This window comes from Astyanax mexicanus, chromosome 4, assembly GCF_023375975.1.
Source record: "Astyanax mexicanus isolate ESR-SI-001 chromosome 4, AstMex3_surface, whole genome shotgun sequence".
Lineage (NCBI taxonomy): Eukaryota > Metazoa > Chordata > Actinopteri > Characiformes > Acestrorhamphidae > Astyanax > Astyanax mexicanus.
The window spans coordinates 19,512,881-19,538,812 of NC_064411.1; the positions used below are offsets into that span (position 1 = coordinate 19,512,881).

Consider the following 25,932-nt stretch of genomic DNA (forward strand, 5'->3'; position numbering starts at 1 on the left):
CGCTATAATGCCTCAGCATTGAGGGGGTGGATTTGTACAAATATGACAGTTCTGTCAAACAAATGCGACATGAGAATCGGTCATGTGTCTTGCTGAAAGAGATGCGCGCACTGATGCGGGGTTTGCTCTAGGAGCTCGGCGCATGTGCCGACGCATCACTGTTGCCGAACCCTTCACTACTTATTAGATATTGTATCTTGTTTTTGCAGCCTAACCAGGGAAACACAGATTTCCCTCTCCCCAGCCACTTGGGCCAGCTCATCTGGGGGAATTCCAAGGCATTCCCAGGCCAGCTGAGAGACATAGTCCATCCAGCGTGTCCTGGGTCTTCCCCTGGGCCTCCTCCCGGTGGGACGTGCCCGGAAGACCTCACCAGGGAGACGTCCAGGAGGCATCCTAATCAGATGCCCAAGCCACCTCAACTGGCTCCTCTCGATATGGAGAAGCAGCGGCTCTACTCTGAGTCCCTCCCGGATGACTGAGCCTCTCACCCTATCTCCAAGGGAGAGCCCAGACACCCTGCGGACGAAACCACACTGCTCTTCCTGAATCCGAGGTTCGACTATCCAACGAACCCTCCTCTCCAGCAACTCCGAATAGACCTTACCAGGGAGGCTTAAGAGTGTGATTCCCCTGTAGTTGGAACACATTCTCCGGTCCCCCTTTTTGAATAAGGGCACAAGCACCCCGGTCTGCCAATCCAGTGGAACTGCCCCCGATGTCCACGCAATGTTGCAGAGTCGCTTTAACCAACACAACCCTACGACATCCAGAGCCTTAAGGAACTCCAGGCGAATCTCATCCACCCCCGGTGCCTTACCACCGAGGAGCTTTTTAACCACCTCGGTGACCTCAGCGCCCGAGATTGGAGAGCCCACCCCAAGGTCCCCCGGCTCTGCTTCCTCAATGGAAGGCGTGCTGGTGGGATTGAGGAGGTCTTCGAAGTATTCCGCCCACCGGCCCACAACGTCCCGAGTTGAGGTCAACAGCACACCACACCCTCTATAAAAAGTGTTTGTGGAAGACTGCTCCCCGAGCAGTATGGTGGACCAGAATCGCCTTGAAGCCCTACGGAAGTCATTTTCCATGGCCTCGCCGAACTCCTCCCACGCCCGTGTTTTTGCCTCAGCAACCACCTGCGCCCCATGCCGCTTGGACTGCCGGTACCAGTCAGCTGCTTCCGGAGTCCCATGGGCCAGAAAGGCCTGATAGGACTCCTTCTTCAGCCTGACAGCATCCCTCAAGTATGCCAACCCCAGCTCGGCATCTTTCTCCCGGGGCAACTCCAGAGTGAAAGAGTGTCCAACCCCTCTCATGGAGACTGGTTCCAAAGCCAGCGCTGTGCGTCGAGGTGAACCCGACTATTTCTAGCCAGAACCTCTCTAACTCGCACACCAACTCCGGCTCCTTCCCCTCCAGAGAGGTGACATTCCACGTCCCAAGAGGCAGCTTCTGCAGCTGAGGATCAGATCGCCAGGGTCCCTGCCTTCGACCGCCACCCAAATCACACTGCACCAGACCCCTTTGGCCCCTCCCACAGGTGGTGAGCCCATGGGAAGGGGGGCCCCTGTCTCCTCTTCGGGCTATGCCCGGCCGAGCTCCATGGGCAAAAGCCCGGCCACCAGGCGCTCGCCAGAGTGCCCCACCTCCAGGCCTGGCTCCAGAGTGGGGCCCCGGTGACCTGCGTCCGGGCGAAGGAACACTTGATCCAAAGTTGTTTCTCTTCATTGGGGTCATTTGGGCTGCATTTCGTCTGGTTCCTCACCTAGGACCTGTTTGCCTTGGGTGTCCCTACCAGGGGCATGAAGCCCCCGACAACATAGCTCCTAGGATCCTTGAGACACTCAAACCCGTCCACCACGATAAGGTGGCAGTTAAAAGTGTCTCAGTGCAGTTAAAAGTGACAGTGTTTGTAAACAGTAATTTGTCCTTGTGTGTCAGTGCAGTATGTTGTTTAGGTGGAGTTTAAGAACCTTACAACTTTTGGAATGAAGCTGTTTCTGAGTATGGTTGTTTTGCACTTGATGCTCTGCACTCTCCGGCCTCAGGGGAGCGGGACAAAAAGTGAGTGTGCTGGGTGGGTGGGATCCTTCCTAAAGCAGGTGCCCCTCTTCCTGCATCTGGAGGTGTAGATTTCCGTGGTGCTGGGAGGCTCCAACAATCCTCTGTGCAGCCTTCACCCCCTTCTGCAGAGCTTTCCTGTCTGCAGCAGAGCAGCTTCCATGCAACACCTTGATGCTGGAGCACACAACGCTCTCCACCACACATCTGTAGAAGGAGGTGAAGACTGCGCTCCCGAGTCCAGCTCGTCTCAGCCTCCTGAGGAATTAGAGCCACTGATGGGTCTTCCTGACCAGAGTGGAAGTGTTGTTGCTCCAGGTGGGGTTGCTGCTCAGGTGCACAGCCAAGTACCTGTAGCAGTCGACCACTTCCACCGCAGATCCTCCAATGTGCAGGGGGAGGTGGGCATGCTGGCCCCTTCTGAAGTCCACAATCATCTCCTATGTCTTCTTTACATTGATGAAGAGGTTGATCTCTCTGCACCAACCCTCCAGGTGTTCCACCTCCTGCCTGTAGCTGGACTCGTCTCTGTTCGTGATGCATCCAACCACAGCCGTGTCGTCACCAAACTTCACATTATGACAGCCTGAATGGAGAGTTGAGCAATCAAATGTGAGCAGTGTGAACAGGGAAGAGCTCAGTCCAAGTGAGGAGAGTTTTGTCATCAGGGTCTGAGGAATCATTGTGTTGAAAGCAGATGAGAAGTCCACAAAGAGCATACGGACATAGGCATTCTTCTTCTCCAGGTGGGTGAGGGCAGTGTGGACCACGGAGGAAATGGCATCCTGTCCATCCTGGCATCCTCTGTGGACCAAATCTTCCTGTATGCGTACAGGTGTGGATCCACAGTAATGTTGATGGCTTTGATGGGGATCTGAACCAGTCTTTCAAAGCACTTTATGACTATTAGAGTGAGGGCTACTGGCCGGTAGTCCCATCTGGTTTAATCTGGTAGACCCTCACTGCGGAGCTCTTGGGGCCTGGTATGATGGTGGCAGTCTTCAGGCAAGTGGGGACAGCTGCCTGGATGAAGGAAGCGTTGAAAATTCACGCCAGGACATCCGAGAGCTGGTCTGCGCAGTCTCTTAGCACCCATCCGGGATTGTTTTTTCCGGGCCAGCAGCTTTCTGGCGGTTGATCCTCCTCAGGGTCCTCCTTACATCTGCTGGTGTCACGCTGAGGGGCTCCTCTCCTGATGAGTGTGGGAGTCTGGTTCTGGGGGGGTCCATGATGCTCTTGATGCCCCACCACATGCTCTGTGGATCCTGGGAGGAAAGGTGTCCCTGGATTTTCTGAGCATATGCAGCTTTTGCCCTGCTGACTGCAACAGTCAGCTCTCTTCTAGCCCTCTTGAGTTCATCTGAGTCCCCAGACCTGAAGGCAGCATCCCTGGCTTTCAGCAGAGACTGCACGTTTGCGTTCAGCCAGGGCTTCTAGTTCGGGGAACAAGTCACAGTCTTGATGGTAGTAAAACCTCCGCAGCGTGATCTTAAGTTCTATGTGGGTAAAATTTCCCACTACCACGTAGAAAGCGTCCGGATGCTTGTTCTAAAGCTAGCTGGTGTTGTCATAAAGCTCCTTCAGCGCATTGTTAGCATTAGCATCTGGTGCTATGTAAACCGCAAACACCACCGAAAAAAATACATTTGGTCAGTAAAATAGCAAATGCTGTGTTTGGATATTTAGCTAGGCTAGCTACCAATAATAATGGTCGATAACTCAAATGTAGAATTTGGTAATTAAGTGTAGTTGGTGAATGACTATGCTACTTCTTCAAAAACAACTACTTCAAAAAACAAAACACAACCCATAAGCATTCACAATAAAAAAAACTTTAAAAACATACGAATACAAGTTAAACACATGTTACTCTTCCCTTTTGGAAGTTATTGTATTTTTAAAGTGGGAAACATTAAAAAAATATATATTTCTTTCGGAATTTCAATCTAAAATTGACTGATGTTTCACTTCAACACAAATCCATTTCACACTGGATTTCTCCATTGGGTGCCTTTGAGTATTTAACAAACAATAACATAAGACAATCTCAGACCTATAGGTTTCATGTGAAACATATGTTGAGAAAACACAATGAGATTACAGATCTGCAATAGAAAATCATTTTATTAAAACACACAGATGAGTAAATATAGAGGTGAAGCAATACAAAGATAGTAGTTTGTAGAGGATAAAAACAATTAAGAAACTACATGATTTGGATATTATTAGTACATTTGGAGATTAAAAAACCTTAAGCAACATATAATATTCAATAAGAAAAAGATAAGAGCGTATAAAACTTGAGTAATACAACACAGCAGAGGGAATGAATGAGTCTGCAACCTTACTGCACTACAAAAACCTGGAGTGGGTTGATTTTAGTATAGAATCTACAGCTGGAACGTTTTATTTAACCTCTGTAAAGGATTTTGTTGGCCTCTCTGCGGGGTCTGGATGCTCCTCCGGTCCACACGGCAGTACCCGAGCCCAGTGTCGTCTCTCTGTGGCTCTGGGTCTCACTTTTGGGAGCACTCTCCTCAGGTGCTGTTTTCCACTTCTTCTTTGGATGAATGGGCCTAGCGGTTAATAGCATTAAGCTAAGCTATTCTAAGCTTGGGGAACTGAGGATGGCTTCCACAGAGTGAAAACAGAGGTACTAGAAATTAATAGAAATAATAAAATCTGCATGAATTAGAAAAGAGAATAAATGCATTCAAAACCTTCTAAGCAAAAGCACTGAAGGTTTGATCCTAAACGTTTTGTTGCAGACTAAGAATCCTAATCTACTCCTAACAACTATGACATCTAAATTTTAAAGACTAAGTTATGCTTATCTAACATCTAGAGCAAACACTGGCAGTGCCCTCGCTCAAACTTAAACGACCTTCCCTTCTTCAGAACTGAACTCCTACAGTAACTACCCTAAAAACTGAGCTCTGTCTCACGAAGAATGTACTGGAATATCAAACATACGAGAAAACACAACATGGAATTCAAAAAACATGATCGCTGGATAAGATTCATTTTGCTGAACCTGTAAAATCCATTATTAAATTCAGTTCATGTTTGTTTCTGGTGGAACGTGTCCCAAGTGACAAATGAAACATTTGTGTAGATTAGGTGTTCTGTCCAAAAGATTTACAATTTGCACTTTTAATTGTCGTGGAACAGATTTGGGATAGTTTTCTTTCCTGTGTGAATGCGCTGGTGTTTTTTGAGAGTACTCTGCCTAGTAAAACTCTTTCCAAAGTCTGTGCAGTAATACGGTTTCTCTCCTGTGTGAATGCGCTGGTGTTTTCGGAGATTACTCTGTTGAGTAAAACTCTTCCCACAGTCTGTGCAGTAATACGGTTTCTCTCCTGTGTGAATGCGCTGGTGTTTTCGGAGATTACTCTGTTGAGTAAAACTCTTCCCACAGTCTGAGCAGTGATACGGTTTCTCTCCTGTGTGAATGCGCTGGTGGTTTTTGAGAGTACTCTGGTCAGTAAAACTCTTCCCACATTCTGAGCAGTAATACGGTTTCTCTCCTGTGTGAATGCGCTGGTGATTTTTGAGATTACTCTGTTGAGTAAAACTCTTCCCACAGTCTGAGCAGTAATACGGTTTCTCTCCTGTGTGAATGCGCTGATGTTTTTTGAGAGTACTCTGTTCAGTAAAATTCTTCCCACAGTCTGAGCAGTAAAATGGTTTCTCTCCTGTGTGAATGTGCTGGTGTTTATTCAGACTACTCTGTTCAGTAAAATTCTTCCCACAGTCTGAGCAGTGATACGGTTTCTCTCCTGTGTGAATGCGCTGATGCAGTTTGAGATGTGACTGTCGAGTAAAACTCTTCCCACAGTCTGAGCAGTAAAATGGTTTCTCTCCTGTGTGAATGCGCTGGTGTATTTTAAGAGTACTCTGATGATTAAAATTCTTCCCACAGTCTGAGCAGTGATACGGTTTCTCCTCTGTGTGAATGCGCTGGTGTTTTGTGAGAGTACTCTGTTCAGTAAAACTCTTGACAGAGTGCTGTTTCTCCATGTCGGGACTCGGCTTTATTTGTCTGTTAAACGTATCAAACAATGTCTGCGTGTTCTGGAGGCTCTTCAGGACGACTTGTGCTTCACCTCTTTCAGCAGTTTAACATTGCTCTTCGTTAAATATCTTGGTTGTTGGTGATGAATTTCAGCTGAATATTTTCATTTCTGGAAAAAACAAAGAAAAATGCAATTGAATATTAAAATAAAAGCAGGTCACTTAACTGAAGAGAACTGTGTAAATCAGTTACACTATATTGACAAAACTACTGGGACATTTTCAATTACAATAAAAGCTTCTTTTATCCCATTCTAAGTCCATAGTGTAATGGGGCGCTGGTGGTCCTCCTGCCACTGGAAGGTTGTTTACTGCCTTTATAAGGACTGCCCACTGTTTAGACAGACAATCTTGATTCTGTTTTGGTCTTACTGGAAGCTGAGAACTTAAAGAAAGAAAGAGAGTGATGTTGTCCTTTAATCTGAAGCTTTGAGGCGTGTGCCGATAAAATGACATTGGTTCGTATCACTCTGCTGATGGTTGATTCGTTCTACATTGATCACATGACTAATGATGTCCGAAGATTTTTTTCTTTACACCAATTTATAAAAGATTACTGATTTTTTTTACAACTCCAGATAACATTATTTTTCAACACATTAGCTTCAGACTAACAGTGATATGCACTCCTAAAGTCTTTTTTTTTTGTATATTTAGATGTGAAAATTGAAAATTTGGTGAGAAATGTAAACGTAATTGTGCTTTTTACCCAGAAAGACGAAGGTCTATACCAGCAGATTCAGAGCAGCAGCTCCAAATTTCATCAACTCTAACTTAATGTTACTAAAGCAGTAAATCATTCTACCACTTCCACCTTAAATATGATCAATTCTTCTTAGTTGTCCTGGAAATGTAACTAAATGTTTAGTGAATAAGCAGAGTTTGGAATGAATTTGCTTGAGAGAGAGTGAACTCTTGTCCCGGCTCTTTCCTTTTTTTATATTCTAGAAATTAGATAATATTACTTTTTTCCAGACGAGGGACCGAAAGACATTAATCCTTGGGTTTTACAGATTGAGTGGGTCGATGACGAGGCAGAGAGCTCAGGATAAGATTGGCTAACATACGCTCTCACAAGGAAACCCAGGTGCTTTTTAATTATTTTATTATAATAAATGTTCTTTTATACAAAGCACAGTATCAGTGGAGACTTATTGCTTGCATCTATGTAACATCACAGCTCCAGAAATTACATTTTAATTAGGGGTGTGATGAGACACTAATATCACAAGACGAGACACGATAATGGGTTCACAAGAATGAGACAAGATTTAAAAATAAAACTTTTAAGAAAACTTCAAAAATGAAGAATGGCTTGAAAACTAGTTTTTGTTTTTTTGACAAAATCATATAACGCAAACTTAACAGACTGGTTTCTCTCACATTGATTCTATAAGAAATAGAAATAAGATTAACAAATAAAAATAAAACTTTTCTAGGTCATATATAGTGCAAACCACAACCAGTCATATTAAGCCTATGGTTTGTGTTATTTTCTCCTAAATCTCTTGTAATTTAACTATGCAGAACCATAACCAGTCATATTAAGACTATGCTTGAAGTGCAAATAAAGACAGAACATTTTTTTAATACAGTACAGAGTTAAGGGATTAGTACAACTGTTTATGAAACAGTCACGTGTAGGATTTACTTACAGTATTTATATATGGTTTGTGTCTTGTTGGTCACTCTGTTACCGTTTATTGTTTCCACTGGAGCCAAAATGCAGCCAGACATATAACTTAAAAGTAGCAGAAGCATCTTCTACGCAACACTCGCTGCTATCGCTACTGTGTTGCAAGATCCCCCTTTTAAAAACATGGCGGACGGAGCCAGCACTGCGAGGTAGTTTCTGTACAAATGTAAGTAATTCCCTCCTGTATTTCCACTCACCGCTGCGGGGGATTATCAAACTAGCATATTTTAGACTGTTTTAAGTTGTTTTCCATTGTTGTTTTCGCCTGTACTTCATTTAATGTAAGACCTGACCGGCGGAAGCTACCGTTAGCTTATCGCGCTAATTTACAGGGTAAGCTAACACGCATCTAGCCGACTTACAGAGTACCAAACGCGGCTGCAGCGCGACACCCCAGGACACCCTGGCCGTCCAGTATAAAAAGTTTTAACTGTTTTAAGTCACTGTTACGTATAACTAAGTGATTTACTGTGTAAATAGTGTAACAGTGTAGAATAACCTGTAATTCAGTGATTTAATGCGTAAATAGTTTAATTGTTAGAGGGAATGATTAGATTTACCTGTAACTGAGTGATTTACTGTGTAAATAGTGGAATTATGAGCGTGTTCTCCATAAACCGCTGTTACTAATTCAGATTTATTTTTTCCACAGGGATGAACGTGGGCCGGGGAAGGTGAACTCTGGTCAGACCGGCTGGAGGCAGCGTTAGCTCCCTTTATGAATGTTTTTTTCTTTGAATGTAATAAAGTTTTCTCTCTTAACATTATTATTTTTGCTTGCTGTGTTTTTATTGTCACTATGCTTATTGTAGTATCACATCTCAACTAGTGGGTATGGGTAAATAAAAAAAAAATAAAGTTTATGAATCATGTGTTTTATGCAACTAAAAGATAAAGATAAATTAGCTGACTGTGTATGAATGTACTATTGTGTGAAACGTAGCTTAGTTTGATAATTTAGCTCTGATGGCTCATATAAAATATTTATCATATTATGATTTCATTACTCATGCATTTCTATGAAGCATCTAATCAAAAATAAATTAAATACATAAATAAAACTGACCATACTCTGAGAATGAAGTGAGGAAAAGTGTATAATTAAAGTAAATCATGAATATTTAAATGTCTGTAATATTTGGATGAGTAAAAGAGAAATAGCTGCTGCTGCATTGAGATTTATGACGTATGCTGACTCCAGAGCGTGTCCCGAACGCGCTGCTTTATAAGATCCCTTATGGGTGAAAATGCTGCCGAACAGGGAGCTGCCTTTGAAGGCAACCTTGGCAGCTCCCTTCAGATTGGAACGCAGCTATTGGCAACATTAGCCAGCAAGGTAACATTAGATACTTCGTAAAAAAAAAAGCACTGTGAACATTGGCTAGCTAGATAATGTTAGCTACTGGTTAAAAAAGAAACGCTGGCAACATTAGCTAGCTAGTTAACACCAGCTACTTTGGTCCCCTATTATGGGCCAGTTCTGCCTATTAAACAGCTCTCTTTTTCTCTCTGCCAGTCGCGTTAAGGACACATATCAGCTCCCACTGTAGAAGAACACTTAAACATTCTCACAAAATAAATCACATCATAAAACATTTTACTATTGCTAACTCTTTTTTAAATCTCTGCATAAAAAGCTGTGTGATTTTATGTACCACGAACGTTTTTTTAAAAAAAAAACAGCAACTGGATAGAAGGGTACATTTATTTTGAAGGTAATTGAAGGTTCTAGCCCACTTTAGGTAACCTAACCAATGCTATTTCGATAACTAAGCTAAGCTAGCAGGCAATTTCAAACTATAATATACCACTAGAAGCCTTAAACACATTAAATTTGTATTATGTTGTTGTTATATAGTCTAAATGGTAGGATAATGTACAAGCTGTCTGTAATGTTTAATCCTTTCCTTTATAATTAACTTCAGCTGTTAGGTGTGGTATTGGTAACAACACTGGGTCATTTTACAAGCTAATTTTGCTAATGCTAATGCTCCTGCCTCAGTGCTGAAAGAATCTGTAAATCTAAGCTTACTGTAAATAAACAGAAGCGCTTTAAACACCCAAATAAACAGTTTTCAGAGGAGAAATCTGTGTAGATTAACATCTAGCGCTCACTAACCTTAAAGAGAGAGAAAGAGAGAGAGAGAGAGAGAGAGAGAGAGAGAAACTTCTCCATACCTTCTGTAGTTCAGCTGATCCTTCTCGTCCTCCGGCGCTCCAGCTACAGACCCCGGAAGCTCAGCCTCATCCGGGTTATGTACAGCCCCGCCCCCTCCCCCGCTACATCACATTATACCCATCACCGCTAGAGGTAGCCCGCGAGGGAGTCCTCAATGCATGGAGCTGAATGGAGCTAAACAGCTAAAACTCTCATTTAAAACACTGTATAACTACTTCTCTGGGGTTTTCCTTTAATTTTACAAAGTAGAACAAAGTATTTCACTAAAATAGGAAAGAAAACGTACCTCTATCTTTCCATTTTCTAAATCTAATGTTTTTTATTCAGTAAATTTACTAGCATTACTGCTACTGATGCTGGAGTAACACACAGAGCTCATTTAAAAGGGATTAAAACTGCAGTTTAAAAGCTTTATTAATTATCTCTGTGGTGATTAAATAGTTATAGTTGTTCTGTTTTGAGGAAATTCGTTTTTTTTATTTTATAAAGTATCTTACAATTATAAATTATTATTTTGCTAAAAATAATAATTAATAAATGTTTAGTACTTTTTAGAATAGAAATGTGTATGTTTTTATACATTCCAGACTCAGTTGAGTGACTGAGATTCAGAGCAGATTCTGAAGTGAGTTTTTTCCTCCATAGAGATTCTCTGATTGCTCCTGTACAACTCCAACAAACAGCACTTACTAATTACTATGGAAAGATCAGTGCTGTTGTTAGAGCACCAATTGTAATATTGATTCCAGTAAAACCTTTTAAAAATCTAAATTTCATTTAAAATATTATAATTACAATTTCTTTGCATTTACCTTCTTGATGTCTTGCAGATTCTTGAAAAGGAGATCGTACTGCAGCAGATCTTGTTTGTTGCTCACCTTGTCTATAGTCTTACTAATGGACCATCCTGATTTCTGTATAGAAGGGTACTTCACACTTGTAAAAGCATTTGAATCTTCATATGCAAATTTCAGTTTTTAAACTAATTATTTGTAAAATAAAATGGATTTAATTTGTTCATAGAATGATAAAAAAAAACTTTTTAAACTTTTCCAAAATAAGTCCAGCAATCATTCTCTTTCTACTACAAAATATTACCCAACTTTTACACAAAAGTATTGTACATATTAAAGGAAGACGTTGCTGATGTTGAGAGTACTTTGGCCAAATTAGATCTGGTTCTGTGTAGAAATATAAGACAAACACCCCTGGTTGCTTGAGTCACTTAAAACTACCACATAGCACCAAATTTTACTCAAAGGTCAGGACTATTGTTCTAATGGATCTTTGTTTCAAATAAAGTGTTGAAAAGAAATCTCCCAATTTCTACTTTAACAATAGTTCTGACCTTTGAGTAAAATTGGTAAGTGCTATTTTTTGGGGTAGTTTTAATCCTCCTGTTACCTTCAAATTTACTAACACCTTTTATGTTTGGGGTCAATTTCACCCCAGCAATTCCAAGCTACAGAAAATTATTACATATTAATATAATTTTTAACCAAGTTTATGTCACATGCTATATTTGTTTGAAATTCATGCTCAGTCACATGGGAGTCTGGATTGTAAAGAAGAAGATCCTACTTGTTCCATTCATCCCATATTGCTGAGTTTATTTAAGCTCTCATCAGTCCTGCCTTGTTTCTGTGTTATTGAAGCGTAGGACACGGAGGAGACATGGACTGTGTTTAGAGACGGGCTGGATCTGTCTGCAGCCCAAACACCTGTTCTTTCTTCACCTTTTCACTTGTACTCTCCAAACTGAACAACACAATGTAGACTTACATGTGGGATTAAATCCAAGTCTTTCTAACTATCCCTCTAAACACACACCTCCCTCTAAATGTATCATCTAAAGTAGTTTATCCTTTTAGACTGATGGTGTTCTGAAGAACTCAAATGCTGATTTTATGTTTGGACGTGGCTGACAGCGTATCTGCTGAGACCTGGAACTATTCTGATTACATTACCAGCACTAAGTTTATCATTTTCTTCAAGTGGGGAGACAGACCATAATAACTTTTTACTTTTGGAAGGTAGTCTGTTTTCTATTGGTTGAGAGACAAAAAGAGGGTCTACAGTAAAGGGCTGATTCTCATCAGAGGAGGATTCATTATAATCAGGATCCTCTCTAAAGTCCTCCTTTTTCTCAGACACATTCTCCTCTATGTCTCTGTCATGGTGAAAGAGATGTGAGAAATCCTCACTGAGAGAAAACCTTTTCTTAGACGTCCTTTTCAGTAGAGAGAGAGAGAGAGCAGAAAGAGAGAGAGACAGAACACATAGAGAACTGGTTTAGAAGCTGCTGTGAAACCTTTTATATCTCTGCATTTCCACTATGTTGTGTGAACAAGATGTTTTCAGGAACAATATATTCCTCCACAAGAATGAGAAATATCAAGTTCTCATGAGAATTCTGTTTTCCCCACCCCCCTGTCACATCAACTGTCAGTGGTTCTTGCACTAATACAGTTATAATTATGTTATTTTAGGGGTCTAATTTTTTTTGAAGAATATAAAATTGCATGTCATATTGACCTTCACATCATTTAACACAAATGTGGGTCAAATTCTGATATTTTTATGTTTTATAAAGCTAAAATAGCCTGAGGTCAAATTGACCCCAAACAACACTAATGTATACAAAATGTGTAAAAGACACAAAAAAAAAAACATCCCATTAATTTTATGTTTACCCAGTTGTCTCTATTAAATGAGGAAAAGTCACCAAATATGAAGTAAATAAAATGAGATTAACTAACTTATTTAAATGCGTTAAACAGTGAAAGGGGTCAAATTGACCCCAAACATAAAAGGAGGATTAAGTGACCTAAGCAAACAGGGGTGTTTGTATTATATTCCTACACAGAACCTGATATAATCTGGCCCAAATAGTCTCAACATCAGTAACTTCTTCTTGTAATGTGTACAAAAAGTTCTGTCTAAATTGGGTAATATTTTGTAGTAGAATGAGAATGCTTGCTGGACTTATTTTGGAAAAGTTAAAAAAATAAACACCATCCTATAAACAAACAAACTCTTAAACAAATGTTATTTATTTTATATTTAATTAGTTTCAAATGCTTTTACAAGTGTGAAGTACCCTTCTATACAGAAATCAGGATGGTTCATTGTGATGTCAGAGAGTGATTTTACAGGGAGTAGGTGTGAATGATCTTAATTTATGTAAATCTTTCAGAATACATAAATAGAAAGACTTTAGACAAGGTGAGCAACAAACAAGATCTGCTGCAGTACGATCTCCTTTTCAAGAACCTGCAGGACATCAAGAAGGTAAATCCAAAGAAAATTTAACCATAATATTTTAAATTAAATTTAGATTAAAAAAAAAGTGTCTACCGGAATCAATGTCACAACAGCACTGATCTTTCCATAGTAATTAGTAAGTGCTGTTTGTTGGAGTTGTACAGGAGCAATCAGAGAATCTCTATAGAGGAAAAAACCCACTTCAGAATCTGCTCTGAATCTCAAGCCACTTGACAGAGTTGGGAATGTACAAAAGGTATAAATATTTTTTATTCTATAAAGTATCAAACATTTACAATGTATTATTTTAAGCAAAGTAATAATTTATAAATGTTTGATACTTTTATAAAGTAAAAAATTTACTAATTTTCTCAAAACAGAACAACAATAACTGTTTCATCACAGCAGAGATAATTATTAAAACTGCTTTTAAACTGCAGTTTTTAATCCTTTAAAATGAGCTCTGTGTGTAACTCCAGCATCAGTAGCAGTAATGCTAGTAAATTTACTGAATAAAAAACATTAGTTGTAGAAAATGGAAATATAGGGTTTTGTTTTCTTTCCTATCTTAGTTAAGTACTTTGTTCTACTTTGTAAAATTAAAGGAAAACTCCAGAGAAGTAGTTATACAGTGTTTTAAATGAGAGTTTTAGCTGTTTAGCTCCATTCAGCTCCATGCATTGAGGACTCCCTCGCGGGCTCCCTCTAGCGGTGATGGGGTATAATGTGATATAGCGGGGGAGGGGGCGGGGCTCTACATAACCCGGATGACGCTGAGCTTCCGGGGTCTGTAGCTGGAGAGGAGGAAGAGCGGGATCAGCTGAACTACAGAAGGTATGGAGAAGTTTCTCTCTCTCTCTCTCTCTCTCTCTCTCTCTCTCTCTCTCTCTCTCTCTCTCTTCAACACGCTGTTCTACATTCACTCCTACACCACCTTCAGCACCTTCAGCATGTGCAGCATTTACACCACCAGCACTGGATCTTCTCCTAGCTCTGCTCAGCAGTCTGCAGTAGGGGGTCGCGGAGCTGGGGATGGGGGGGGGGGCTTTACAGATCATACACAGGATAACGGAACCTCACACTCCTGCCCCCCCTCCCCCACATCACTAATACACACCTGAGATAAATCAGTTCTGTGGAAATTCCTTTTTAAGTTTGTGTGATCAGTCTCTACACATTTCTTAGTTACACTAATTTAGTTTAGTTTAGTTAATTTTCCTTTACTTAATCCGGTTCCACAGGTAAGTTGCTGGTAAATCATGTGACTCTCCCATCAAAATAAAAGTCCACTTGTAAAATATTAAATGTAAGAATGAAAGATTTAGTGATTATAGTGAGGAAAAGTTCAGGCAAGAAGAGGAATTTCACAAGTAACATTTATTAGCTTACTGATTTAACAGAAAACTTGCTATTTCACTGTAATAACAAACACAAATATTAGCAAATTACAACATCTTTAGCCCCGCTGTTTTTAAGAAATCCCAGTTAAACCATTACTGTGGAATACAGTCTCCAGCTGCTCTTTTGCTGATACTTTAATAATGATGATAATAATTACAAAAACATGAATTTGATAATAATAATAAGAAGAAGAATCACACTTTGAGCAACTTGACAAAAATACACAAACATTTATGTAAGAGGTTAAAAAGACTACAAAAATAATTGAAAAAGAACTACATAAAATAATATGAATTCTTACAAATTTTTATAATTGTGTTAACCTTTAGTAAACAAAAGAGACTCTTATGTTTTACACTCCTGTTGGAGGTTGGTTGATGTGTTGTAACAGTAAAAAGGTCATTATTTTGCTGTGATTTTATTTTGATTACTACATAAATTTATATTTATTACTACAATTCCCTGCACCAACAAGGCAACTGCATGTTTTTTTTTATTAATTATCCCTCCGCGCCCCCCGTAGCTCCAGAGGAACTTGAATGCAGCTCCGTGAAAAAGTGCTGTTTTAAGCAAATATAAGGATTTTTGAGAAAAATTACTGGCAAAATGAGCTCTTATATCAGTTCTAGTCACTCTCATTTTTAGCGGGTATTGAAGCATATTTTGCCTAATAATTAATTATTTCTGCCCCGGTCGGGTTATCGGATCTATCGGATTTCCAAAAAACACATCTTGAACTCAGGAGCGCATATCACTGTTAGCCTAAAGCCAGTGTGGTGGAAAATAATGAACTGTTATCAGGAGTTGTTAAAATGAAAAAATCAGGGTTGTGAAGCATTGATTTGGATTAATGTATTTGGTTAATGTGTGGAAACTTTTATAAATTGGTTTTGTTGTAGAAAAGAAAATGAAAGGTGGGCTACCCCCACCTCTCGTCCGGGGTACAACTCCCCTGCGTGTTCGTTTGATAGAGAGAGTCAGACAGTGGAGTGAAGTTGAAAGCAAACCAAGCATTTATTACAAAGTGCTGAATATTCAGGAGAACCAACACATGAAAGACCGTCTAACAGCCACCCAGCATAAGTTCTGACCCCCCTCTGATCTGACTCCATGTTTATACCCCAAATGACGTGAAACCTGCTGATGAGGCGTTGCTAACGATTAGCTCATGTTAATATGCATAATTTCACGTGTTAGTAATCCGTTTCACGTGTCTGACCGGACCACTAGTGTTTGGCCTTGACTGTGTTCTTCCAGGATGGAGCATCGTGGCACTATCTGTGTGTGTGCGTCACCCCCGCTTTGAAGCAGAGGTTTTAGGGAGGCACTCACTCACCAAAAGGCCGCTTTGATCTAAGGCCTCTTCTGTAGCAATTTAGCCCCGTACCAGTCGAGTTGATGACCGTTAGTTAGGGTCATGCAGTAAACAAAATACTTCAAGCCTGAGCTACATCTCATATGTTATATGTTAATGTGTTAGTAAATGTATCATGTGGGTTAATTTGTCATATAATAGAGTCTGTGTTAGTCACATGCCTGATCAAACAATGTTTATCTATATGTGTAAATAATATATATTGTGAGTATTGGTTAATCTTCTATATAAATGCGTGTAAAATACACTGAGTAATACAAATGATCAAATACAATGTGAGTATTGGTTATGCATATAGAATACAAGGTTTCACACAATGATTATGTAAATATAGATACTAAGATAAGTAATCATAACTGAAAGATATTTGTCAATACACCCAAGGTATAATAAACAGTTACTCTTCAGTTTAAAGGAAAAAGCTTTGGACATCATCTGTCGTGATCAATGTAGAATGAATCAAGCATCGGCAATGTGATTCGAACCTCAAAGCTTCAGATTAAAGGGTAACATCACTCACTTAGAATGACTTAGAATCTCTTCAGTTAATTGACCTGCTTTTATTTTAATATTCAATGGCATTTTTCTGTGTTTTTTTTCCAGAAATGAAAATATTTTCCTGAAATTCATCACCAACAACCAGGATATTTATCAAAAGATCAAAGTTAAACTGCTGAAAGAGGTGAAGCAGAAGCCTTCCTGAAGAATCTCCAGAACACGCAGAAACAGTTTGCTACATTTAAAAGGCAAATGAAGCCAAGTCCTGACATGGAGAAACATCAGCACTCTGTCAAGAGTTTTACTAAACAGAGTACTCTCAAAAAACACCAGCGCATTCACACAGGAGAGAAACCACATCACTGCTCAGACTGTGGAAAGAGTTTTAATCAACAGAGTGATCTCAAAAAGCACCAGCGCATTCACACAGGAGAGAAACCGTATTACTGCTCAGACTGTAGGAAGAGTTTTATTACACAGAGTAAACTTAAAATACATCAGCGCATTCACACAGGAGAGAAACCATATCACTGCTCAGACTGTGGGAAGAGTTTTACTCAACAGAGTGATCTCAAAAAGCACCAGCGCATTCACACAGGAGAGAAACCGCATCACTGCTCAGACTGTGGGAACAGTTTTACTACACAGAGTAATCTCAAAATACACCAGCGCATTCACACAGGAGAGAAACCGTATCACTGCTCAGACTGTGGGAAGAGTTTTACTACACAGAGTAAACTCAAAATACATCAGCGCATTCACACAGGAGAGAAACCGCATCACTGCTCAGACTGTGGGAAGAGTTTTACTCAACAGAGTGATCTCAAAAAACATCAGCGCATTCACACAGGAGAGAAACCGCATCACTGCTCAGACTGTGGGAACAGTTTTACTACACAGAGTAATCTCAAAATACATCAGCGCATTCACACAGGAGAGAAACCGCATCACTGCTCAGACTGTGGGAAGAGTTTTACTACACAGAGTGATCTCAAAAAACACCAGCGCATTCACACAGGAGAGAAACCATATTACTGTTTCGACTGTGGGAAGAGTTTTACTCAACAGAGTACTCTCAAAATACATCAGCGCATTCACACAGGAGAGAAACCGCATCACTGCTCGGACTGTGGGAAGAGTTTTACTAAACAGAGTGATCTCAAAAAACACCAGCGCATTCACACAGGAGAGAAACCGTATTACTGCTCAGACTGTGGGAAGTGTTTTACTGAACAGAGTAATCTCAAAAAACACCAGCGCATTCACACAGGAGAGTAATATAATACAGGAAATTGACAAATCCTGCACCTAACAGCTGGGGTTATGCATAGGGCTCAGCCAGGATCTACTACTCACTCAACTAACAACAATAGCAAAACCACCACAATCTGATACTGGCTCGACAAGAATCCAGAAGCACAGCCTAACACTATGTTCATGGTCCATTGCCTCAACTGCCAAGTAACAGACCTACCAAAAAATAACCTATGAGCAAACAGAATCCCTCCTTAATCTAAGCTCACTTCCTTTAACTATGGCAACAACACACTTACCTAAGCACAATCACACACAATAAATCACATTATAAGTTGCGTGAGCAGAACACAGCAACCACTACCATCTGATACTGGCTCGACAAGAATCCAGAAGCATAGCGAACTATGTTCATGGTCCGTGCCTCAACTGCCAAGTACTCAGACGTCTACAAAAACTCATGAGACAAATTACTACAAGAGCAGGACCACACCAATCCCCTTCATCCAAACTCTAACACAAACTTCAGTGCAAGCTCTTCTCAGGGGTCATCAGGCAGGCAGAAAAATGTCCCAAATTTGTCTCATGGCAATTAAAAGCGCAAATCATAAATTCCACCAGAAACAAATATGAACTGTATTTAACAATGGATTTTACAGGTTCAGCAAAACTATTCTTATCCAGGGATGATGTGTATAGAATTCCATGTTATGTTTGTATGTCTTGTAAGTTTGAATATTCCAGGACATTCTTTGTGAGACAGAGCTCAGTTTTTAGGTTAGTTACTGTTGCGCAGTAAGGTTACAGGCTCATTCACTCCCTCTGCTGGTGTTCTTGTTTGTCTATGGTTCAGTCCAATTAAAAATCTGTTACTATAGAGGGATATAGAGGGATATTTGGTTGTGTTGTATTACTCAAGTTTTATACTCTCTTATCTTTTCCTTATTGAATATTAAATGTTGCTTATGTTTTTTTTAATCTCCAAAGTTACTAAGAATATCCAAATAATGTAGTTTCTTAATTGTTTTTATCCAGTACAAACTATTATCTTTGTATAACTTCACCTCTATATTTACCCATGTGTGTTTTAATAAACGGCTTTTATATTGCAGTTCTCCAGTCTCATTGTGTTTTCTCAACACATGTTTGACATGAAACCTATAGGCCTGAGATTGTCATATCCAGTTATATTAAGACTATGGTTTGTGTTTTTTTTCTCCTAAATCTCTTGTAATGTAGCTATGCATAACCAGTCATATTAAGACTCTGCTTGAAGTGCAAACAGAGACGGAACATGTTTTAAGCACAGTACAGTCTTGTTGGTCACTCTGTTACCGTCTGTCACTCTGTTAAAAGTAGCAGAAGCATCTTCTATGCCAGGAGTATTTAATTAGAATTCAGAATGATCCAGTTATACAAAATTCCTGTCTCTCTGTCGCACTCGGCGTGACTTTAGTTTTCGTCCGTTCTCGTTTTTCCGCCCATTCTCGCCCAGGCTCACTATCTCCTTATAAAGGCGTTTTTTCACGGCCATGTCCCAATTCAACAGCCGGAGCAGCGGGACCGCGACCCTGACAACACAGGTTCGATCCCGCGTGAGGAGCGGTGTGTTTATTTATTTATTTTTTCCACGTCTGCACAGATCTGATTGACTGAAGAGAGTGGTTGGTGATATTACCTCACACGTGATTGGTCTGTGATTTACTGCGCCGCAAAGCGTGTATACAATTAAATCCTTCTCAATAGGTTTGGGTCCGGACCCGGACCACGGTCCGCCCGTGACCTCTGTTCTATGCAAATTCCCAGAACTTTCCTCTTCTGCTCACTGCTCAACCACCAAACTCGCTGCTACTGTGTTGCCAGTTGCCAGTGTTGTATCTTAAAAAGTCCACACTAAACTGTGAGAGGTTTAAGCTTGACGAGAAATATCGTCACGTCTTAATCTCGTGAGATCTCGTGCCACGATACAGGATTTGCTATTTTACTGACCAAATGTATAAACAAAGCATTTCCTGTTTTACTGTCTATTGTTATTGTTAGCTAGCCTAGCTAAATGTACAAATGTAGCATTTGCTGTTTTAATGACTATTATTATTCTTTGCTAGCTAGCTAAATGTTCAAATATGCAGTTTGCTGATTTACTGAACATTATTATTGGTAGCTAGCCTAGCTAAATGTATAAATGTAGCATTTGCCGTTTTACTGACTTTTATTATTGGTAGCTAGCCTAACTAAATGTCCAAACAACAGTGTTTGCTGTTTTACTGACCATTATTATTGGTAGTTAGCCTAGCTAAATGTACAAACAAAGCAGTTTAACAGTGTTTTACGGCCGGTATTTATTTATTTTTTATTTCTTGCATATTTTTTTTCTTAAATGTAATTTGTATTCACTTTCAAGCATTCATTCGGTATCTCAGTATGGGATACGCCACTCTTGCATATTCCTCATGTAGCCCCGGCTAATATATATATATATATATATATATATATATATATATATATATATATATATATATATATATATATAGCACCTTTAGATTTTACAACTGTGAGATAAAACAGATAATACATATAAAACTGACATAAACTACAAAGTGAAATATACAAGTTAGTGGAAAATTAACACTACATATACATATAATACAGAATAAGATACAGAAATAATTTTAACTATACATGCAGAAAAAATATGTAATAAAGTAAAAAATAAAGTAAAGTAATGCTTAATCTTCCTTTGTTAATTTTGATTTATGTGGTAACTAATATGCGGAAGGAAGAAAAGCTTGCGCATTTACTAACAATTCCCTACTTTACCACATGATGCCACTAATTCCCGCTCTCTCCGCACACTTTTGAAGGCATACGCATGCCTTAAACCTTGCTTAAATGTACGCTCGTTTTCACGCCAAGTATTTCTTTATAAATCACAATTCTTGCGTGAGATGTTGCTTACGCACATTTCTGCCCTCTTTTTATGCGTACGCACTCTTTATAAATGAGGCCCCTGCTCTTTATGAGGCTTTGATTCAGCAGTAGATTCTCTCCTGTCAGATTCCTGTCAACATTAGCCTGTTAGCAGCTAACAGAGTTAGCAGTGAATTAGCTCTCTTTCTCTTATACTGTTTAATAAACTGAGAAAAGCACGAATAATTTATGGGTAAATTTATGAGATTAAACTAATTCAGATTTAATTACCCAGATAGCCACCGAGTGCTGGCCCAGTACTGGGCCTTAGCTGGTTTCTGACTGTCCTCAAAGGTGGCCCAGAACCGGCCACCGGACTCGGCCCAGTGTATTTTTGAACGTAGGACCAAGTCTGGGCCTTATTCGGTTTCTGACTCCTCGAAGCTGGCTGAGAGTCGGTCACCGGACTCGGCCCAGTGTCTTTTTGAACGCAGGACCAAGTCTGGGCCTTATTCGGTTTCTGACTCCTCAAAGCTGGCTGAGATTCGGTCACCGGACTCGGCCCAGTGTCTTTTTGAACGTAGGACCAGGACTGGGCCTACACTGGTTTCTGACTGTTCTTGAAGCTGGCTGAGATCCTGCCACCGAACTTGGTCCAGTGCCCAACACAAGTTAAGCAAAACTTTTGTAACTGAAGGTACTTTGTCTTTTACTGTTGGTGAATTTGTTTTCTAAGAACTAGGAGGTTCAGGAACCTACAATGTTATTCCTACTACTACAAGCTACAAGCTATTTGTACATAAAATTTATGTAAATAACCACTTTGTACATCAGTACATCAATATGATTATTATATATTATTATAGGAAACACTAATAAGGAATTTACCATTGGTTTAAATAGAGTATTCTGTTTACTCAATTAGTGTTAATGAGAGAAAAACTTTGTCTGGAAGCTCAAAGAAAGACATAAAACAAAGATTTATATTAAATTTACGTTTAATTCATAAAGTTTACATATTTAAAAAATAAAGGGAAAAAAAGAAAACAGAAACAGATTACAATTTGCAAATTCTTTTTAACTCATTCAATTGAATACACTACAAAGACAAGAAATTTAATGTTGCAAATATTCACTCATTTTGAATTTGATGCCTGTAACATGTTCCAAAAGTTAAGACAGGTGTAACAACATTATGCATGCATTATGAAGACCAAATACGAGAACGGAGACCCCGGACTGTTTCTTTAACTAGCTGAGCTCCGCGGTACAGTTAAAAAGCTCCCCACGACAGTGCTCTTACTGCCTCTCCCTATTAGGCTACAGAGGGGCATGTAGTGTTGTGTTACAGTGTTTGTTGTTGCGCCGCTAAAGTATGGAGGATGAAGAAAAAGAAATCCAACTGATTTGAAAGAATGAGGAACAAATTGAATTGTGACCCCAAGAATCAATTTTGAATCGAATTTTGGGATTCCCAAAGATTCACAGCCCTACTTTGTACTATGAAAAACATTGGTTTAAATAGGTTCGCCCAAACAAAGGTTTGGCACCTGTGGACTTCTTGTTACTTTTTACCGTATTTATTTTTATTTGTATCTGTTTTAATATGTGGTACCTTTGCCAAGTAAAACTCAATATTAACTCAACTTAATATTGAGATGATTGGTTTTAAGAAATTTGCATCGGCCTAAAACATTTTCACAGTACTGTACATATACACACATACTGTATAGGTTTTTGTGTGTGTGTGTTTGAGCTGTACTATGGAGGACCAAAAATGACATAAGTATAAATAAATAAATGCAAATATAAATGTAGAAATAATAAATATATACATGAATAAATGAATAAATAAATAAATGTTGAAATAAATAAATAAATATATAAATAAATGCACATATAAATGAATGAATGAATGAATTAATATTTGCATAGGTAAATAAATAAATTAATACATTTCTTATTTATTTATATATTTATTTATATATTTACTTATATGTGCATTTATTTATTTATTCATTCATTTATTTATTTCAACATTTATTCATTTATTTATTTCAACACTTATTTATTCATTCATTTATTTATTTCAACATTTCTACATTTATTTATTTCCACATTTCTTCATTTATTTATTTATCTCCACCGTCCTGTACTTCCGGTATCAGTGAGACAGAACAAAAGGGACGGCACAGCAACATCGCGGCTATAACCCCTACTGCAGTAACAACTGCTGAAAATGAATGAGGGTCAACAGCTTAAAAATGTCGCCGCTGCAGGCCAAGGCAGGAGCAGTGTCACTACCCGATCTGTACCCCCTGCCCGATTTGTTCCGCGCATGCGCACGCATTGCAAACTGAGCAGGGGCACAGATCAGGTAGCCACGGCTGTTACACCAGCCGTTGTGCGCATGCGTCAACAGTTTTCGGCTCTGTGAGGTCGCTGCTCAAGCTTAACTTCCGTTTTCTGAATTATAGATAGACTGATAGGTGTTTAAACTAAATATTTCGAAAATCAAACAAAATAATCTATTAAAATGTATGTATGTGGTGTTTTTTTTTACATATGCCAAGTCTGTAAACTACTTCACATTTTATTAACTTAATTACACCTTTAGCGATAAGATTAACATCTACATGCTCAAGTATCAATTTATAATGCTTACCATGAATTAATGAATGAATAAATTCATAAATAAATAGAGCCAGAACACAATAATTCGCATAGGCTAACTAGCAGTTTATCTTTCTGTAATCTAGATAGACTGGGAGATATAAATAAGTAAAATACAAACATCAACTAGAAAATAATGTTCTTTGTTCTTGAGCAGTTGATATATAAACTGTGCATTTTATGCTTTGTCAAATTTAGTATTACAGGGTGTATGAGGCATTTAAAAAATTTAATTTGTTTACCATTATAACAAACCTGTTTGGGTTTTATCCATTATATGGGGTGGTGGTGTGGTCTTTGACCATTTGTAGTATTCCTCAAGCTAACAAAGAGTTTATTAATAAAAAACATTTATTTTTGCTTAAAATACACAGCAGAATGTTTAGAAATGGGAACCAAATACCATGTCTCTAAATGTGGTCCTGTATCAATATGCTACTAACCATTAAAAATAAGGTACAACACATTTATCAAAATACCAGTTTATTTTCTTCTCAGAGAAAGCATGAGAGCAAAAAGCAAAACAAAAGAAAAACATCCCTCTCAACACACAACCACCCAGCCACTCCCACCCTACCTCACCCCACCTCACCCCACCCCACTCCCACCTCACCCCGCCCCACTCCCACCTCACCTCACCCCAACACACCCCACCCCACCTCAACACACCCCACCTCACCCCACCTCACCCCAACACACCCAACCCCCCCGACACAAACACCCACCACAACACAAAAACCCACCCTCCACAACTCAAAGTACCCCGACACAAACACGCAACCACCCACCCAATTAAAATGGTAGTCACAATAAATAAACATTCATACAGATATTTCAAACACAGGTAACTGTTTTTACCTTCTGCTGTAGTTAGGACCTGAAAGAAACAACTCTTCAGCCTCTTGTATAGTTATTCCCTGTAGTGTAGACATGGCTTGGGTGATGCACTAACAAAAGGGTTAAAAAAATTAAATATAAATTATAAAACTGCATTATAAAGATTCAGCACTGCAGTGCAGTGATTAGAAGTGATTAGCAATGGTGGTGGTGTATGAGGTGTTAGTGCATGTTGTGCTGGTACAGTGAGTGGATCAGATATATCAGTGCTGCTGGAGTTTTTAAACACTGTGTCCATTTATTGTCTCTCATTCTATTAGACACTCCTACCTATCTGCACCACAGTGTATATGTAAAGTCAGATAGAAGCTCTGAGTCTGTTGCTGCATAGTTGGTGCTGTCAATACTCTAGTCCTTCATCAATGCTCACTGGATGTCCACCGCCGGTGGACTATTCAGGTCAAGCAAGTGAAACTGAGGTGTTTAAAAACTCCAGCATTAGCGTTAGTGTCACTGCTGAAAATGATTTTAAAAAAAGATACATTTGATTAAAATTTTTATGTAACTTAAGTCACAACAGGCTATTTAACATTGTTAATAGATATTTACTGCATACCTAGTAACCTTACCTCTGGGAACAAAACATCCAAAATGAACTGCACTTGATCCTCAATGTGGAATTCTACTGGTGCAGATTTCAGGACATCCTGAAGATAGAAAAATAGGGAGTCCTGTTCTTCCTCCGAGTCCAGGTACACTGGCACCCATAGAGATGATCCCTTCTGGATTCTGCTGAGCCACTTCGAAGGCTCTTTTCCACAGAGTACACCCTTAGGTCAAAAGGCAAAAGGCAAAGTGCCAAAAGCACTTCATCAAAACATGAGCAAACATTTAACATTTCTAGTTGAATGTCAAAAGTAGTTTATGTTAAAAGTTTTGGACTGTAAATCCACATAAAAAAAAAAAAAAAAAAAAAAAAAAGGTCCCCCAACACATGGTGACAACAAGCATGAATTATAAGGCCTTTTGCTTATTTGCTTATAACACTGTAATGGTAAAACAATGTGCAAATTGTAAATAACAAACATTGTTAATGTGTGACAAACATACCAACAAATGTTGCCGGACTCCATGGTCTTGTACAGCAAAGTCTACCAGCTTCTTTTCTTGGGCTGTGCGGTTGACCATGGTTTGCACATGAGGTGGAATGTCTGAAGTGATTGACCTAGATACCCTAAAAAGTGGCTGAAGGGTCCCTTGCAATAGCCTGCTAGCCTTGTCAGTCCAGAAAGCAAACCTCTGGCCATGTCTGTTGAATCAAAAAACTTAATCAGCAGGTAATCAAATGAAATAAAATGCAGAAAAGGCATGAATACTTTAGCAGAGTGGCCTTACCCTTCAATCTGAAATCTTTCCATCAGTAGGATGCACCACCACTGGCGGATTAATGGCACATCATTCTAAAACATATATAACAATGATCAGACAATTGGGGTGGGGTTTTAAATATTTTTTCTATATTAATAGATGCAACTTACCTCTGTGAAGATAAATGGGGTATTGGTGCAGATACAGAGGGCATACTGTAAAAAAATAAATCTCTCTATTATACCCAATAACTCAAAATGCTGCTTATCACAACTTAAAAGGATGCTTACAATGAGTATAAGGATGCCACAGTAGTTCCCAGAAGTTTGTTGAGGGAAGTGCTGG

General features: G+C 39.4%; 6 protein-coding genes across 13 annotated transcripts in view; 4 read left to right on the top strand and 2 right to left on the bottom strand.

Annotated features, from left to right (window-relative positions):
• Positions 1–25,932, top strand: part of LOC125801236 (zinc finger protein 271-like) — a 356,087-nt gene that overhangs the window by 258,400 nt on the left and 71,755 nt on the right. The window lies entirely within an intron of this gene.
• Positions 1–25,932, bottom strand: part of LOC125801530 (gastrula zinc finger protein XlCGF49.1-like) — a 207,174-nt gene that overhangs the window by 120,343 nt on the left and 60,899 nt on the right. The gene's annotated exons all lie outside the window — the stretch shown is intronic.
• LOC125801145 (zinc finger protein 850-like) overlaps positions 1–25,932 on the top strand; it is a 503,810-nt gene that overhangs the window by 43,033 nt on the left and 434,845 nt on the right. The gene's annotated exons all lie outside the window — the stretch shown is intronic.
• LOC125801185 (zinc finger protein 271-like) overlaps positions 1–25,932 on the top strand; it is a 253,538-nt gene that overhangs the window by 34,788 nt on the left and 192,818 nt on the right. The window lies entirely within an intron of this gene.
• Positions 4,168–25,932, bottom strand: part of LOC111188305 (zinc finger protein 239-like) — a 192,080-nt gene continuing 170,315 nt past the window's right edge. For 2 of the 3 annotated variants that reach the window (XM_049478178.1, XM_049478177.1), the window contains exon 2: positions 4,168–6,245. In XM_049478178.1, the coding sequence (XP_049334135.1) occupies positions 5,215–6,081 (867 nt within the window). In that variant the 5' untranslated portion in view covers positions 6,082–6,245 and the 3' untranslated portion in view covers positions 4,168–5,214. Of the gene's footprint in view, positions 6,246–10,009; positions 10,060–25,932 lie in introns of those variants that run through there. The other variant, XM_049478176.1, reaches the window with a different exon arrangement.
• Positions 14,032–18,689, top strand: LOC125801324 (zinc finger protein 271-like). Its single transcript, XM_049477859.1, has 2 exons — positions 14,032–14,108; positions 16,654–18,689. Exon 2 carries the CDS (start codon positions 16,801–16,803, stop codon positions 17,824–17,826), a length of 1,026 nt encoding a protein of 341 aa, XP_049333816.1. The 5' UTR covers positions 14,032–14,108; positions 16,654–16,800; the 3' UTR covers positions 17,827–18,689.